We start from the raw sequence: 17,284 nt of genomic DNA on the forward strand, positions 1-17,284 counted from the left end.
CCCCCTCAGCCACTTATACTCTATTGTGACCCCCACAGCCCATTCTATACAGTATGATGACCCCCCACAGCTTCCAATTTCCTGTATTATGGCTTCCGCAGCTCCTTTTACACTGTATTAACTGTATTGTATTAACGCATCGGGTATTCTAGAATATGCATGTCCCCGTAGTATATGGACAATGATGATTCCAGAATTCGCGGCAGACTGTGCCCGTCGCTGATTGGTCGAGGCAACCTTTATGACATCATCGTCGCCATGGCAACCATTATGACATCTACGTCGATACTGTGCCCGTCGCTGATTGGTCGAGGCCTGGCGGCCTCGACCAATCAGAGACGCGAGATTTCCAGGACAGACAGACAGACAGACAGACAGACGGAAAAACCCTTAGACAATTATATATATAGATGATGCCCCACAACCTCTTATGGCCCTCACTTCTCCTTTTTTACAGTATTACAGTATTATAGCCCCCACAACCAGATAATATAAAAAAAACAATAAAGATTATACTCATCTAACACTGATTGCCAGTACTGCAGCCTCTATCTTGCTTCCGACTTCTATGGTGGACCTGCAGAGATGGTGCAATACAATAACTTCATCGCACTGCCTGTGTGGGTACACTGACATTGTAAACTGCAGGCCTATAGCGGTATCCGGCTTAGGAGACAGACAGTGATAGAGCACGGAGTTCTCTATCACTGGATTGAACTGTGTTGGCGTCATGTTGACACTGAGACTGTTAAATGCAGAGGTTGCAGGAAATCGAGGGCTCTCCGCAAGAGATTTGGGTCTGGAGCTCCCACAAGCAACACCCCAATATTTTTAATAATTTGTAAATATTCTTTTTAATAGTCTATTTAGCTTGCAACTGTTTGGTTTTATTGGTGTCCCATTAAATAAAGATTATAATGCATTAGTAAAGAAAACATTTTAAGGTGTTAACACAACTGCATAGATGCATAGATCTTAATCAAACAGACTTCCAAAATGAGAGAAGTTTGTCATTTTATAGAGCAGGTAAGACATCAAGATTTTTTTTAGTAGGCTAAGGCTATGTGCGCCATGACATTATACGGTCGGTTTCCTATCCACTCTCGGCAGTGTCTCAAGGACAGGTCGGCAAATTCGAGTTGATTGCAGTACTTGTTTCACATGCTGTAAATTATTTAGATGTTCCTTTTCAAGTGTAATACAGGGTCACACGTAGACAAAAGAAATACTACATTACCGAAAGCTATATCATATTTGTGTTATTAGTAGATTTTTGCCATTTAGACCCTTTTCTGCGCGTTTTTCAATAAGCACTTTACTACATAGATATTAACCTAAGGATCACAGAACTGCATTGTACCAGCCGTAGATGCCAATTTACTGTAGACATGAGGAATGAAAGAAAAAAAGGGAAAATCTATGTATTGGTAATGAAAAAGCTTATCTGATTGTGTGGCTGGGAGGAAGAGAGAACACATATGGTTGCATAGAGCAGTGAGGCTTGTAATGCTTCACCACAGCAAGAGATCCCACCTCCTTTTCTGGAGCCTGCAGTAAATGGAAGTGCTATGTGTCTTTTCTTCTCTGTTCATATGGCCGACCAGAATCCCTATTTACTACCAATCCTCCGTCCATGAGAAATGCCTTTCTCTATGTAATCAGGATGCACTGAGATTGCACATCAGACAATTCCAGCTGTCTTGTAGCATTAGGGACCGGTTTCGAGGCGAATGACAATCTCACTTCACTCATCCTCACTTGAACATTTGCCGGCTTGCAGGGACATGCAATGTAAGTTTTTGGTCTGCCTGAAATCTGTAGATGGCAGCTCTTCTGCACATCACCTTTCGGAAACTCAGGGGACATTCAGCAGGTAAATATGAAAATATCTGCACATCTACGTATATTCATAAAAGAATTCTGTCAATTATTTAGCACTATAGCGGCACTGCAGCGAAATGCAGATGTTGCTTCTAATGCCTAAAGTCCTAATTACAGTGTATGCTTTTTTATATTTTGCCTTTCCTTATTTTTATACAGCACTAGAAGCACCATATGCAGAATACCAATGGGTGATGGATGGCAGGATAGCATTTCCTATTCATCCATTGCATGTGTTTGTCAAGTTAAACAAGTGATGGACGGGTATATTTTCATGTTCCACATGTATTTTCTCACAGACTTGAATTCTCGGAACCAACAGCAGTTACTTCAGTAGCTGGTGAGAACACATAAAAGCAAAGAAGAAATCACAAACGCTTATGCAACATATCATCGATAACCATCCAGACATGGCTACTGCTTTGCTAGCTGGAGAGAAACTGAAAGAATTGATCCTGCCGGGGCAGCAAGATGATAAAGCTGGATCTTTAGCAGCTCTTATGGTCCAGCTGAAATTGGAACTGCCCTTTGACCGAGTGGTTACCATTGGCACAGTTCTTATCCCCATACTCCTTGTAACCTTGGTCTTCACAAAAAACTTTGCTGGTAAGTCAGATGTGATGTCACCGATGCAGACTGTTCATTCTTAGATGACAATTCTAAATCCTTGATATTTTAACAAGTCTATTTTTATAAAACACAATATATTGTTTAGATATGTCAATCCAATATAGTAGCCCAGCACGTAAGTTAGAAAAAAATCCATCACACTCCATTTGTTATTTTCCATTCATTTTCCATTTTGTGACTGCGACTGGATGAATTTCTTGCTGTATGTGTGGATGGGACTGTAACAGAAATGGTGTTGTGATTATTATTCCTGGGATATGAAGGTTTAGAATAACTGAATTGTTTAATGTGATTGTTTAAGGTGAATTGATCCAAACATGCAGCAGCTTTGTAAACCTTCTAGTCCAGGCGTGGGCAATTAATTTTCCTAAGAGGTCACAAAAGACGGTTAGACTGTTACTGTTGTGGAGGGCCAAAACAACCGACAGAACTTAATTCAATGGATTATTGTTTTATATTAATTTATATGACTTAATTTTGAGCAGAATTGAGTCTGTTCACTAGCTGCTACTGTTAATACCTGATATGATGGGGCTTATTGTGAAATGTGTTCTTATCAGAAACAGCTAGGCAAAACCATATAATTTACTGCTTTTTATAAAGTGTATTATAAACAGTAAGTCGTACAGCTGTCGGTCAGTCATTGTACCGTGATCAACAGTTTACAACACAATCTGATTCCTCTACAGGCCCCCACACAGGATGATGATGTCCCTACACAGCCCCAAACACATCATGATGTCCCTTCACACAGCATGTCACCAAAGAGCCCCCCATGCAGTATGCTATCCCCACACTACCCTTACACAGTATGATGTAAGGTTAGACCCCATATACAGTATAATATTCTCACAAAGCTCCTACACAGTATGTCCCCACAAAGCCCCTACAGAATATGATGTCCCACAAAGACCCTCACACAGGGCCCCCCACACAATATGATGTCCCCACACAGCCCCCTTGCACAGTATAAAATCTCTACACAGCCCCCTACACAGTATAATGTCCACCCAGCCCCCCCCCCCGCACAGTAAACTGTCCTCACAAGGCCCCTATGCACAAAGTCCCCTTAGATGGTATGAAGTCTGCAAACAGCCCCTGCCCCACTGCCCTGTGCAGCATGATGTCCTCACCCGTAAATCAATAGTACACGTGAAAATAAGAAACTTTGTAATATATCATCTTAGAATCAGCTTCTTTCCCCTATTGGACTGATCATTGCATCTTAAAATTCTCATTTCTTGGTTACAATCTGTCTTCAGTGGATACAGATATTCCCATTACTGAGATAGGAGGTGACACTTGGTTCCCATAAAGTTCTATGGAGAACTGTAACTGTTATTTCAGTAGAACTTGCAGCAGAATGTCTGCTTCTAGCTCTTCCCTTTTCCTTCCCACTCCCCACCCCATAGAATCCTGTAGGCAGTAACTATCATCCCTTATATCAGTAATGTGAACATCTTTCTCTGATATATTACAAAGTTGCTTATTTTCATGTGTACTATTGATTTATGAAATAAAAATTAGAACAACAGTTAATTTTTAAATGGTCAATAGTGAGCGACCTTAGGGTTAAAATATGAAATGTGTAAGGTAAAACCAAATATCCAGCATAAACATAAATCTTGTAAATATCAGCAGTTGTCTTTTCTCTTTGTTTCATTAGTCATAGAAATAACTTTATTTTTCTGCCACAATTAGGTCTCATGCTGCGGGCTTATATCAAACCTCAGTGTGACGGTGACTTTACATGGCGGCAACAGGACTTTTCTTCTAGTGTATTTCATGCAGATCCTTAAAACAGTTTTTCTTCTATTCACTGTGCAAAAATTATCTAGACGCACAAAGAAGAAAACATTTGGGGGAGAATATCATAAAACAGAATGAGTAAGCACATTTCTGATGCTAAAGAACTGCACACGTTTGTAGAGAGTCACACTTCTCATACTTTTTAAATGACCATTATTTTATTCTAAGGGGTAAAGTTTCTCCTTGTGGAGAGTGACATACCGGCTATGTACCCTTGAATAAAAAAATTCCCCACATTATATCCCTCAAGCAAAAATTAGCCACATCATGTGCTGCCAAACAAAAAAATCCATTCGTTGTGGTCCATTAATAAGAAAAAAATGTCCCATTCTGTACCCCTGAATAAAAATATTTTACTCACTCTACCCCTAACCCCAAAAAATGCCCTACAAAGTGTCCCCTTGAAAAAAATATCCCACACTTTTCCCCACAATTACAAAATTTACCCTACAATGCATCCCCTGAATAAAAGGTGTCCTAAAAAAAAGTACCTAAATAAAACTATGGACAAACAACTGTCCAAAAGGACAAAATAATGTACTCTTCTTCAACCATAAGCACTAGCATTATTAAAACATCTCTTTTATGAAGTATTATTTTAATGAATGACATGATATATGCAAAACTAAACACATTATTAAGACACGACCGAGGGACTTTATCCCTAATGTGTAGAATTTCCATTATTGCTGTCTAATTGAGCGCACTGTTCCTCAACTCTCCTATTGCTGTAATGGTTATGTTACTGGTCTGGGGCATGACTGTAGGGGGTGCAGGGTTTGCAGACAAACTTAGGTGATGGAGCCTAGTGGGCCCAAAAGGTACCTTTGGCTCTTATGAGAAGACCAATACTATTAAAGGTCCTGTGAGAGTGGGGGGCCTAGTTTGAGATGTTGCATTGAGACCCACAAGCTTCAAGTCATGCTACTGTTGATGGTGTATCTGCAGTACACTCCACCTTACTTGTGCAAGGGACAATCACTACAATGGTTAAAAACACACATACAAGCCCTCCTCAGGCACATTTCTCTATTAATCCAGATTCTGTGATAGGTGTTAAAAATTGTGGTGCCTGTCTCTGGCACAAGTACACGTGGTATGTTCTGTAGACATACCATCAAAACAAGGAGAATTTAGGACTAGTGCTCTCGATAGGACAGTAATACTAGAAAGTCCATATCAGAAAAGTTTTCCCAATATGCATAGTTCGTTGTTAGAAAAACAATCTGCGCTTTACTTACCCAATTCAGTTCCAGTGCTCTGTTGTGTGTCGGCAGCACTTCATATATGCAAATTGCCTCTTCAGAGAGGAAGAGGACTAGAACTCTAGTGCCACCGATTGGAAGTAGTGATCCTAAAAGTCAAAATCGACCTTAAGGAGCCTTGCAATATGACTTAGAATAACCCCATCTTCACAGAAAGCACTGATTGGTGATAACAGCTGTTACTCACCCACATAATACATGCCAAACTGTGTTTGGGACAAAAAAGTCTAACTCTGAAATGCTCAGGCATGCCCCCAAAATGCCCATAAAGGCCTAAAATGGCCCACATGGTTTTGCTAAGCACCACCCTTTATTCAACATAGTTTGCAGTAAAATTGGGACTGTTGACAAGTTTGATGACTGCCAGGTTGAGAGAAGATAAAGTGTGCTCTATTTAAAAAAAAAAAAGATTGGGTTCAATTCATAAAAGCTTTTAGACCAGAATTCTGGAGTAAAAATCTTTGAAGTTGCAAATTTTGGTGCAACACAAGATTGTGTAAAAAATTTTCCACTTTTGGTGTTCTCATGCCATTTTTTTGCCTTGCTTTGATAAAGTGGAGTAAGGCGTGTACCTCTTAATGAATCAGGAGTGTCTGACTCCAGCATGCCTCCTCATCAAGACCCATGTGTACAACACCAGTCCTGATGAATTGGGTCCAATGCCTTTGTGAATCCACCAGTTCATGTTTATATTACAACGTAGATTTGAAATTCAAAAATTGCAGAAAAGCTGGATGACCACCTCTGTATTTGTAGCCGCCACCTAGAAATAATATGAGCATAACATTTTTTTAAAAGAATCACAGAAGAGAAACTCTGAACAAAAAAGATGCAAATTTGATTTAAACTTCTAGTAATATTGTAGTGTGTTCATAAAAAAAATGACCTTGTAAGACTCTAAATTTATTTCCTGATTACAAAAAAGTATGTTATGAAAGAAAAGCATAAGACTTACAATGTGGATCTTCTAAATTGCATTTTTCTTAGTAGTTTTTCTTAATAGTTCTTCTTATTCTTCTATATTAACAATATATAAAAGGCAGTGGTAATGAGGCCAATTTTATGGTATGGTCATACCAACTTCTCCTATTAGTATTTGGCTATGTTAAGACAATGGACCATTCACAACCACAAATTGTGGACGTGACAGTGTCCTTTGGCAGCCCTGTGTACTTTGCCACATCGCAAATGGGTGCACTAGTTATGTACTATTGGGCATAACTGAAAATAGAAGTCTCATTCACAAAAGAGATGACATTACGACCCAATGGTCGCTCATGTGCACTACCCCATTGCCTTAGGGTACCGTTACACTAAACGATTTACCAACGATCACGACCAGCAATACGACCTGGCCGTGATCGTTGGTAAGTCGTTGTGTGGTCGCTGGAGAGCTGTCACACAGACAGCTCTCCAGCGACCAACGATGCCGAAGTCCCCGGGTAACCAGGGTAAACATCGGGTTACTAAGCGCAGGGCCGCGCTTAGTAACCCGATGTTTACCCTGGTTACCATTGTAAATGTAAAAAAAAAAAAAAAACACTACATACTCACCTTCTGATGTCTGTCACGTCCCCCGCCGGCGGCTTCCCGCACTGACTGTGTCAGTGCCGGCCGTAAAGCACAGCACAGCGATGACGTCACCGCTGTGCTCTGCTTTTACTTTACGACCGGCGCTCACAGTCAGTGCGGGAAGCAGACGCCGGGGGACGTGACAGACATCAGAAGGTGAGTATGTACTGTTTTTTTTTTTTTACATTTACAATGGTAACCAGGGTAAACATCGGGTTACTAAGCGTGGCCCTGCGCTTAGTAACCCGATGTTTACCCTAGTTACAAGCGAACACATCGCTGGATCAGCGTCACACATGCCGATCCAGCGATGACAGCGGGAGATCCAGCGACGAAAGAAAGTTTCAAACGATCTGCTACGACGTACGATTCTCAGCGGGGTCCCTGATCGCTGCTGCGTGTCAGACACAGCGAGATCGTATGGATATCGCTGGAACGTCACGGATTGTGCCGTCGTAGCGATCAAAGTGCCACTGTGAGACGGTACCCTTACAGTAATCAGTTTGATGTCCGCATGTGGTTTTGTTTGTCAACTCTTTGCTTTGATGTAGCCTAAGAGTCATAAAAATGTCATGTGGTACCAAGTAACAAAACAAAGAAGAATTCACATTAGGATGTGCTCAAATAAAAGTATTTCCAGTAAGTTGCACGTGGGCAGCACAATTTCCAGTGTTAGTCAGTGTGCAAGTACATGTGAGCATTTGTCGCTCGGACTTTACTGAGTGACAGATGACATTTTTATGACTCTGAAACTAAATGGATATAAGAGCAACTTGCACTATTCTTGTCCGTTTTTCAGAAGAAAACAGTGCATGTAATGGCAGACACCCTCACTTGTGTCAGCGTTAATTTGAACACAACCTAAGGGTGAAGCAGCCCATCAAGTAACCCCTTAATACCATATGACATACTATCCCATCAAGGTGACCTGGGACTTAATTACCAGTGACGGGATAGTACGTCATACTGTTTAATGCGACATCGCGACTTAAGTCGCGGTGATCGCATTAAATTTCCAGCACCATCTTACCTGGAGGAAGATGGCGTCGGCATCCCAGGGCCTGGCTCCGCTCCCAGGCCTCTCGATCGCTGTGATTGGCTGTTCAGTTCTGATCAGCCAATCACAGTGTTTCTCATTGTTTCAGCCAATCGGAGCGGCTGAAACAATGAGGTCCCTATGCATTTATCACTCTCCACAAGCTCAGAACAGCTTTTCCTTTGAGGCAGTACAAGAAAATAGCCCTCAAGCATCATTTGGTCTGTATTATATGTATATAGAGGGCCTTATGTATTTAGAAAGTCTTTTATATACAATGTAGACAATGATCCTTCAGAAATACTTTCTCATCTTGTACACTGGTGTGCTGAATGAATAGCCAGTTACCTATTATCATAGCTGGTCCCAAACATGTAAAGGTCTTTAAGTATTTAGCACAGTTGGAGCCATTCTTCAAGGGAACTTGTCAAAAACTTCCACACCCCAAAACCATTTATATGTCTATAAAATTCACTAAAAGATAACTATGTTGATTTCTTTATAAAACAAATGCACCACATTGTTATTGAAGTTCTGTATATATATATATGTGCCTAGAAGTGCATTGGGGTGTGACGATGCACTTACAGCTCCTGTCACACAGGTACACCAGTCACACAGGTACGTGTGATGCACAGTGTCCGGCTTACAGCCTATTAATGACGCCCATAATATTATGTCAGGCGGGCTTTGCATCACATGTACGTGTGTCACTGGCATTCTATTCAAGCTTCGTTTGTGTGCATTTTTTACCAGGCAGCCACCTCCTCCATGAATTGGTATGTCTGTGAGTGGCTGCTTTCATCAGTAGTTCGCACCTGTGCGTCCCCCACCTTTATAATTGGTGTCTGCTGCATCCTGCTTGTGCATTTGTGAGCTGACTTGGTTTTGGTAAGGCAGCTTTTTCTGGTTTGTTTGTTTTTTTTTATTTATGTCCTTAGGTTGTTACATTCTGGATCTTGTATCTCTACTGTGGAGTGATATACTTCTCCCTCTAGGACCTAGCGGTGATCTCCACCATCTGCTGCTGATTAACACACCCTTGCTGGATGTTTAAATATCTTTAGACACTTCAGCAAGGTGTCAGTGATAGCTCTATTTACCTCTGTTTGTTGGAAGTGCTAAAAGTCGACTAGTTTCTTCTTGGAGCCTCTTGAAGGATTACTGGCATGAGCTCTCTTGTGTCATCTCAAGCTAAGTGTATTCCCTCATTTGTCTTGCTGCTTTGTCTTTAGTTGTAGTGGGGGCTGACTAGTGCATACGTCGTCCCCTCCCTATCCAGGGCCTATCGCCAGAGGCAGTCATGGATTAGGTTCCTGCTCAGCGATAGGTGCGGAACCTATTTAGGGACATAAGAGCAGACAGGGTCTTGTCAGATCTGCCTAGGGGTCTCCACTCCCTCCTTTCCTAGTGTTTGGGCTCCCTCACCCTTTTCCCATTGTTGTGCACCTAGCTTATCGCTCACCCAGCGTGAAGAGCTCCTCAGCTTTACACTCACATATTCCCTGCCTTGTGCCACTCTGTTATGGTTGATAGGTCATTAGATTTGATACATGGCAGGGAATACTGCATGAGGCTGTGGAACTGTCAGTACATTGTCACGCCCCAATGCACTTCTAAAAACATACACAGAACTTCAAAATACAATATCTCGCTGCTGGAGCATCTCTTTGGAGTCATAAAGTGATCAACTTACTTATTTTTTAAAGAGCTGCACGGTCATATAAATGGTTTGGGACATAGAACTTTGTGACAGATTCCCTTTAGCTAATTTGGAACCTTCCATAAGATAAATGTCCAGGTACTATGTGTTCTTCTCTACAGTGATCTCTTAAAAGTAGAGAAGCTGCATCCAATCATGCAGCTGCAGAAGAGGGGAGCCGTCTGTCAGACACAGCCGGATTCCCCACAAAGAAGGCAGAGATGGTTTATTTCTGTCTCAGTATTCCTGATCACTGTATACACAGCGCTAAACATCCATTGTGTACATGGCATATAGGAAGTGCTGACATATCAGAAAGTTGGATTTTTGTGGATATTGTCTGCGCTGCTGTACAAATGGAAATCTTGACATATTGATGAAAAGGAATTGTGTTTTTATTCAATGCATTTTGAAGTCTATATATGACTTCTTCCTCAAGAAATACCACACACATATGATATGATATGTGGTAATTCCTGAGGAAGAAGTCATATATAGACTTAGAAACGCGTTGAATTAAACCACCATTCCTTTTCATCAATACGTCCAGATTTCCATTTGTTCAGCAGAGCGGACAATATCCACAAAAATCCTTTGTATGGTTCCTGACATGGTCAATCTTTGACCCATGGATCTGTGGCAGCTGACATTTATATGCCCTGTAAAAGGGGCACCAAGTGAGCAGTTTTCTGAATAACAGAATCTGAAATTGTTGGATAAGACCCTATGTGCGCTTCTTCTCTCCTATAGTTTCTTTGTTTGATATCAGAAAGTTGGTCATGTGAACGCTAGGTGTATAGAGGGAGCAGGAGTTATCTGGGACCTAGGAGATCCAGTAAGCTCTGTTGTGCAGTTTAGAACACAAATTTCTCCTGTAACTGAGGCTAATATACCAGCTATATTTGCATGGAAAATTGGGTAAGAATGGTGAAATGCCCCCCAAAGTATATATTAAAAAAATGTAAAAAAAAATGAATAACTAAAAAGGCACTGCCAATCTTGCCTCATCAAAATAAACCCGTGTCTGATAAATAGAAATTTCTAGTTAAAGGAAAACTTTAAAATGTACTTCAGTGGTCCTTTTTTGATTATAAAAATAGATGTGAAACACAGACAGGTATTATTTACTTTACTTTATTTCCCCACTAAAATCACCCAAAATCGTCAAAAATATAAAGAAAGAGAATATGAAAATAACATAAAAATGACACTGCAAGTATTATGAAAAAAAGATGCAAAAATTATTTGAATATCCAAATGAGAAAATTTTTGACAGCTCTTTATACTGCATGTAAGAAAAAAATCTGAAAATGTGGGGAACTGGAGTAAATGGCTTGGTATTGAACTGTTTAAACAAAGGCACAAGATGGATATCACAGGGCAGACTGTTACATTAAAGGGAAATTATCAGCGAGTTCGTCCTGCTCAAGCCATGGCATCATGAATCAGCCTTGCAGCCAGGTATACTGTATATTTCTCTTTTGCTTCGGTGTGTCACAAAAAGAATTATTTGAAGACCTTTTTCCCAAGTGCTGCAGCTAGTGATTGACAGGTCTCTTACCTTGGGCGACACCTGTCAATCATCTGGAGCAGTGCTGGAAAAAGATGTCCGCTGAATTGCTGTTTTTGCATTTACTTATATTAGTATAAGTGTACTAAGGGTGTATGTTGAAACAATGTGAAGTTTATGCTATGGCTATACGAGAACATGTGTCTAGTGCTTTTCTTTTCTGAATGTTAGTCTCAATTTACCATGGGCCTTCTTATGATAGAAGCCATATGATATTGCCCATGATAAATACTGTATATGGCAGCTGGCACCAAGAAGTTAAAGAATAGAGTTTTCTTTGACTCCAATCCTTTCCCATTTTGTTGTAATTCTTTGCTATATCTCTCAGGTATCTGTAATACATCACTCACTGTCCCTTCTAGTATCATTATTAAGATTGGTCTTTCTACCTAATGCCTGTTTCCCTGGTAGCTATTCCTATGGTCCAGTGGATGGGTACAAAATGATCAATGTTAGAATTTGTTTTTATTTGTACATGGACCTTAATGTGATATATATTTCCCTCCGGCCATGGGTGCTCTAATTTTATATGGGCTATTTTACCCTTCTCCTTACAAATCGTCCAAGTTACAATATTTGCAGGTTTTATATAGTGTGGTTTTGATGCAGTTTCTTTTAAATACAAAACATGATAAAAGCATACATGATAGACTTATTTTTTATATGACATGTTTCTGAACTAAAAAATCTGTGTTTTTAAAGCTCACAGGGTTAATGCTTGTTACTGATTATTGCCCGTGTAAACATGCCACCAATCACCTAATGAATGAGCCAAGCGGTCGTTAATCTGGTAATAATGATGACTTTTATGTCAACATAAATTATCCTTGGGATGTACTGCACATAAAATGATGCTGTATTGGGATAGAACAATCTCATTAATGGTTGTTCTTCTTCCATATAGTTTTTGTTGACCTGTGGAAATGGGGCTTTAAAGAACCAGGATCGACCTGCATTTAGTAATTCTGCACTCTTCTATGAGCCAAATAAATGATGTAAATTGACCATTATAGACAACAGTGAGGGGATATGATTAATACCATACACCTAATCACTTATTTAATAATTTTGAAGTGCACTGGCAGATCACATTGAAAACTGCATGATCAGTGCCAGGCAAAAAAGCAAGCTGTGTGGGTGGCTATTAAGAAATCTGTCTGATCACAGCTCGTGGTCTCATAATTCTATTTGCTTTATCAGAGTGATCTGTATAATCAGTGAAATGCAGAAAGGGAGCCAAGTGCTCTGTGCACATGACATGAATCCTCCCGAAAATAAACATTAAGACATAATAGTGGGGTCTGAGGAGGTAAATAAATCACAAGACTACCAAGTATAAATCCCAGAGAAGTTTTAATTATTACATATATTTTCTTATTCTCTGATCTCTAAATATGGTTATGTGCATCAAAGTCTGCACAATATGGCAATCCTGCTTACATAGGACATACAGAAAAACACTAATAATACATATTTAGCCTGCTTCAGAATTTAGCTGCTTCTGACAGACATTATTATATTATTTTGAATTTTCATTTTAAATCAGCTATTTGATTCTGCAGAATTCAAGAAAGGTAGATAGCACTGTGCCAAGTAGTACTGCGTTATCTGGGAGTGTTATCTGAGAGAGGCATTAAACAGTGAATGTCATCCTCAAGGTCATATGCAGCTAGTGTACAAGGCATCCCCATGTAAACCTTCTTCGGCTATTGCAGATAAACAAACATTTCTTAAAGGTGGATTAATAAAATTAGCTATACTTCTAAAACAAAAAACTAAACTAAACATTAAGGGTGTGTGCACACGTAGCATATTTTTCGCGTTTTTTTCGCGTTTTTTCGCTATAAAAACGCTATAAAACCGCGAAAAAAACGCTTAACATTAAGCATCCTATGTAACAGAATGCAATCCGCATTTTTTGTGCACATGCTGCATTTTTTTCCTGAGCGGAATCGCATTCCAGAAAAAAACGCAGCATGTTCATTAAAATTGCGGAATCGTGGCGATTCTGCACACATAGGAGTGCATTGATCTGCTTACTTCCCGCACGGGGCTGTGCACACCATGCGGGAAGCAAGCAGATCATGTGCGGTTGGTACCCAGGGTGGAGGAGAGGAGACTCTCCTCCACGCACTGGGCACCATATAATTGGTAAAAAATAAAGAATTAACCGCTCATGTGACTCACGCGACCAATCACAAGACAGTGACGTCATCGCAGGCCCTTCACTGCACTCCAGCTATAGGAACGGACGCCGCTGAGGTCTGCAGGTGAGTATAACCATGTTTTTTATTTTTTTTATTATTTTTAAACATTCGATCTTTTACTATTGATGCTGCATAGGCTGCATCTATAGTAAAAAGTTGGTCACACTTGTCAAACACTATGTTTGACAAGTGTGACCAACCTGTCAATCAGTTTTCCAAGCGATGCTACAGATCGCTTGGAAAACTCTAGCATTCTGCAAGCTAGTTTTCTGCGGGTATATGCATGCTAATTCTGCATGCGATATACCCGCGGCAGGAGGCGCAGAATTGCCACGGAAATTTCCGCGGCAATTCTGCAACGTGTGAACTTAGCCTAAAATATTCTATGTATCACATTTATGTTAGATGTAAAATATGCCTTTTGTAATTATTTATTGGGGCTTCATGGGTCTGACCTTTATTTCGCTTTATACAGATTTAAGCTAGAAATATTGATTTAGAACAATCCCCAACTGAACAAACATTTAGTTGGTATCAAGATTGAATACACAACTTTAGTGGTCATGTAGTTTGTTACTGATAAGACAGGTATAGTTAGAAACTCTGTGCCTTAAGAGGGTGGTCTGAAACTAACATTTATTTTAATTCTAAATGTCTGTCAATTTAATGTAATAATCAAATCTCTTTTCTAATATACTTTAATTAAAAAGTCCTTATTGTCTCCTCACTACGCTATCTAACTGCGTTATTTTATTTTTTTTACCTATTTCCATTTTGATGACTCTTCATTTGAGAATCTCCAGTCCATGCTGCGAAACTCAAGCAAGACATCAGGGAGCAGAGGCTGTGGTCACTGCCGCAGCCTGTGCCCCCACCCTGAAAAGCAGTATCATCAGTGACATCCGATTCAGGGGCTGGGCTACTCCAAGCTCTACTGAGCATGCGCTGATTGTCAATTCCAACGTATGCTCATGAAATTCCTTATATGACAACCTTTGGCACGCTCAGTGTAGGAATGAATGTGTCGCATGGATTTATGACTTTCTATATTAAATAAGGAATGTGCTCCTCAGACCTTTTGGGGGCATCACAATCATGGACCAGACATCAATCACAGGACAATAAATCTTTCACACTTCTTATCTATGAACTGTTCCAATATTTAGGGCCACAACTGTTTCTCCCTGTCCCACATTGATAGTTCTGCTTCACATCACTTGTCTTATCTATTGCATTATTCCTGTGTTCTCTTGTGCATAAAAATGTGACTCTTCAGATTTTGTGTTATTCTATGCCTGATGAAGAGACCTGAGTATTCTCGAAAGCTTGCAATTTGTTGCCATCTTTTCAGTTAGCCATTAAAAGGTATCAACCACTGAGGATTCTCAAGTTTTTATATTTTTCTATCTACTGGCTAACCCGGTACAAAGATATATATTTTCCTGTATCAATAGGATCTTGTCACTGTACAATATTCTTTTTCATGCACAGTGACAGTGCACTATCTCAACACATCTGATGAGAAGTGTTCAGCCAGCAAAAGAGTGCACTGTCAGTTCACATTGTATGGTAAACAAGGTGAGCAGAGACCAGCCCTGCCACTGCAAGTGACGGTAACTTAATAAATTATCTTACCAGCATTTATCACCTAACCATATTGTTGAGGTCTGCCAGCTGAGCCCCCGACCGACTATGAGATGTGTGACTTATCACCTCTCTATTCACTCTCTATGGAATTGGTGAATAGCGTGATTAGTCACGCATGTGTACTACTGCTCGATTTACTTTGGGACCTCTTAGAGTAATTTTATAGATTAAAGAAGTTGTCCACCTTTGGGGTCATTTTTTTGCTACTAAAATTCATGTACTTTTGGCTAAAAATCATTATTTTTGTAATTGGGTTTCAGTTAAAATTTTGCAGTTTCCCTTCTAAAACCTCAGTACCTATTGCTGGCTACAGAATGGGTTATCTGAGAATTCATCAGTGAGCTCATTCTGGAACGAGAGTTTGTAATTTCTTTCAGCTCTTCTCTTCTTATTTATGACCACAGATGACTTCTAAGTTGAGTGTTTGGGAAACAAAAGCCTGTAAAAGCCAATCAGTGCAAAAGTTTTAACCCCTTAGTGAGAGAGCCAATTTTGTACTTAATGACCGACCCAATTTTTACAATTCTGACCACTGTCACTTTGAGGTTACAGCTCTGGAACTCTTCAACGGATCCCACTGATTCTGAGACTGTTTTTTCATGACATATTGGACTTCATGTTAGTGGTAAATTTTCTTCTATATGACTTGCGTTTATTTATGAAAAAAACGGAAATTTGGCAAAAATTTTGAAAATGTAGCAATTTTCAAACCTTTAATTAATATTTGTGCCCTTAAATCAGAGTCATATTGCACAAAATAATTAATAAATAACATTTTCCACATGTCTACTTTACATCAGCACAATTTTGGAAATATTATTTTTTTTTGTTAGGATGTTATAAAGGTTAAAAGTTGACCAGTGATTTCTCATTTTTCCAACCAAATTGACAAAATAATTTTTTTAGGGACCACCACCTCACATTTGAAGTGAGTTTGGGGGGTTGATATAATAAAAAATACCTAAAAGTGACACCATTCTAAAAACTTCACCCCTCAAGGTGCACAAAACCGCATTCAAGAAGTTTATTAAGTATATCTAATATATAAAGCTGAATGTGTGTATGTATGTATGTATGTATGTCCGGGATTGGCATCTGAACCGTCGCAGCTACAGGCACAAAATTTTGCACAGTCACACGTCTGGACCCCGAGAGCGTCAAAGCTATGTTGTGAGGTGAAATTTTAACCCCGCGCTTTCCAATTCACCAAACAATTTTGCCCCTATCTACATAATGGGGAAAAAATGAAAGGAAAAGTGTTGGAGGCAAGTTAACAGCTGCCAGATGTGAACAAGGGGGACTTAAAGAATGACAGCGATGGCGCCAAAGAGTATATACTGTACAGTTGCTAAGGTGGGGCCCCGACATGGGATAATCACCACACCACCATGGGGATATGAACACACACACAGAAAATGCGCCACACACTACCACGTGCTCGAACACATATACCACCGTCAGCGCACATTTCACCACACATACACCAACCTCGCCACATAAAAGTCGAAACACAAAAGTCGCCGCTCAAAACTCGCCACGCGCAAAACTCTCCACATGCAAAACTCGCCACACGTGCAAAACTCGCCACATGGAAAACTCGCCACACGCAAAACTTGCACACGCGGAAAAATTGCCACATGCACAAAAGTTGCAACACATGCAAAAGTTGCCTCACACAAAACTTGCACATACTCAAAAGGCACCACACATAAAACTCGCCACGCGCAAAACTCGCCATGCGCAAAACTTGCTGCACACAACTTGCTACACTAACCTGTCACATGCAACTCGACACACAAAAAGTTGCTACACGCATGTCGCCACACAAAACTCATCTCACAAAAGTCGCTACATGCATGTCGCCACACGCAACTCAACACACACAACTTGACACACGAAACTCGCCCTGTTATGGTTCTCAATGGCAAGAGAACATAGCCCAGCAAACATAAGTACTAGCTCTTG

At 40.1% G+C, this 17,284-nt stretch overlaps 1 protein-coding gene across 2 annotated transcripts in view; it reads left to right on the plus strand.

Moving 5' to 3' along the window:
* The first annotated feature begins 1,474 nt into the window (after positions 1 to 1,474).
* PANX2 (pannexin 2) overlaps positions 1,475 to 17,284 on the plus strand; it is a 33,086-nt gene continuing 17,276 nt past the window's right edge. The window contains exons 1-2 of one of the 2 annotated variants that reach the window (XM_077264896.1): positions 1,475 to 1,873; positions 2,181 to 2,487. In XM_077264896.1, the coding sequence (XP_077121011.1) occupies positions 2,262 to 2,487 (226 nt within the window). In that variant the 5' untranslated portion in view covers positions 1,475 to 1,873; positions 2,181 to 2,261. Of the gene's footprint in view, positions 1,874 to 2,180; positions 2,488 to 17,284 lie in introns of those variants that run through there. The other variant, XM_077264897.1, reaches the window with a different exon arrangement.

Source organism: Ranitomeya variabilis, chromosome 5 (genome assembly GCF_051348905.1).
Source record: "Ranitomeya variabilis isolate aRanVar5 chromosome 5, aRanVar5.hap1, whole genome shotgun sequence".
Lineage (NCBI taxonomy): Eukaryota > Metazoa > Chordata > Amphibia > Anura > Dendrobatidae > Ranitomeya > Ranitomeya variabilis.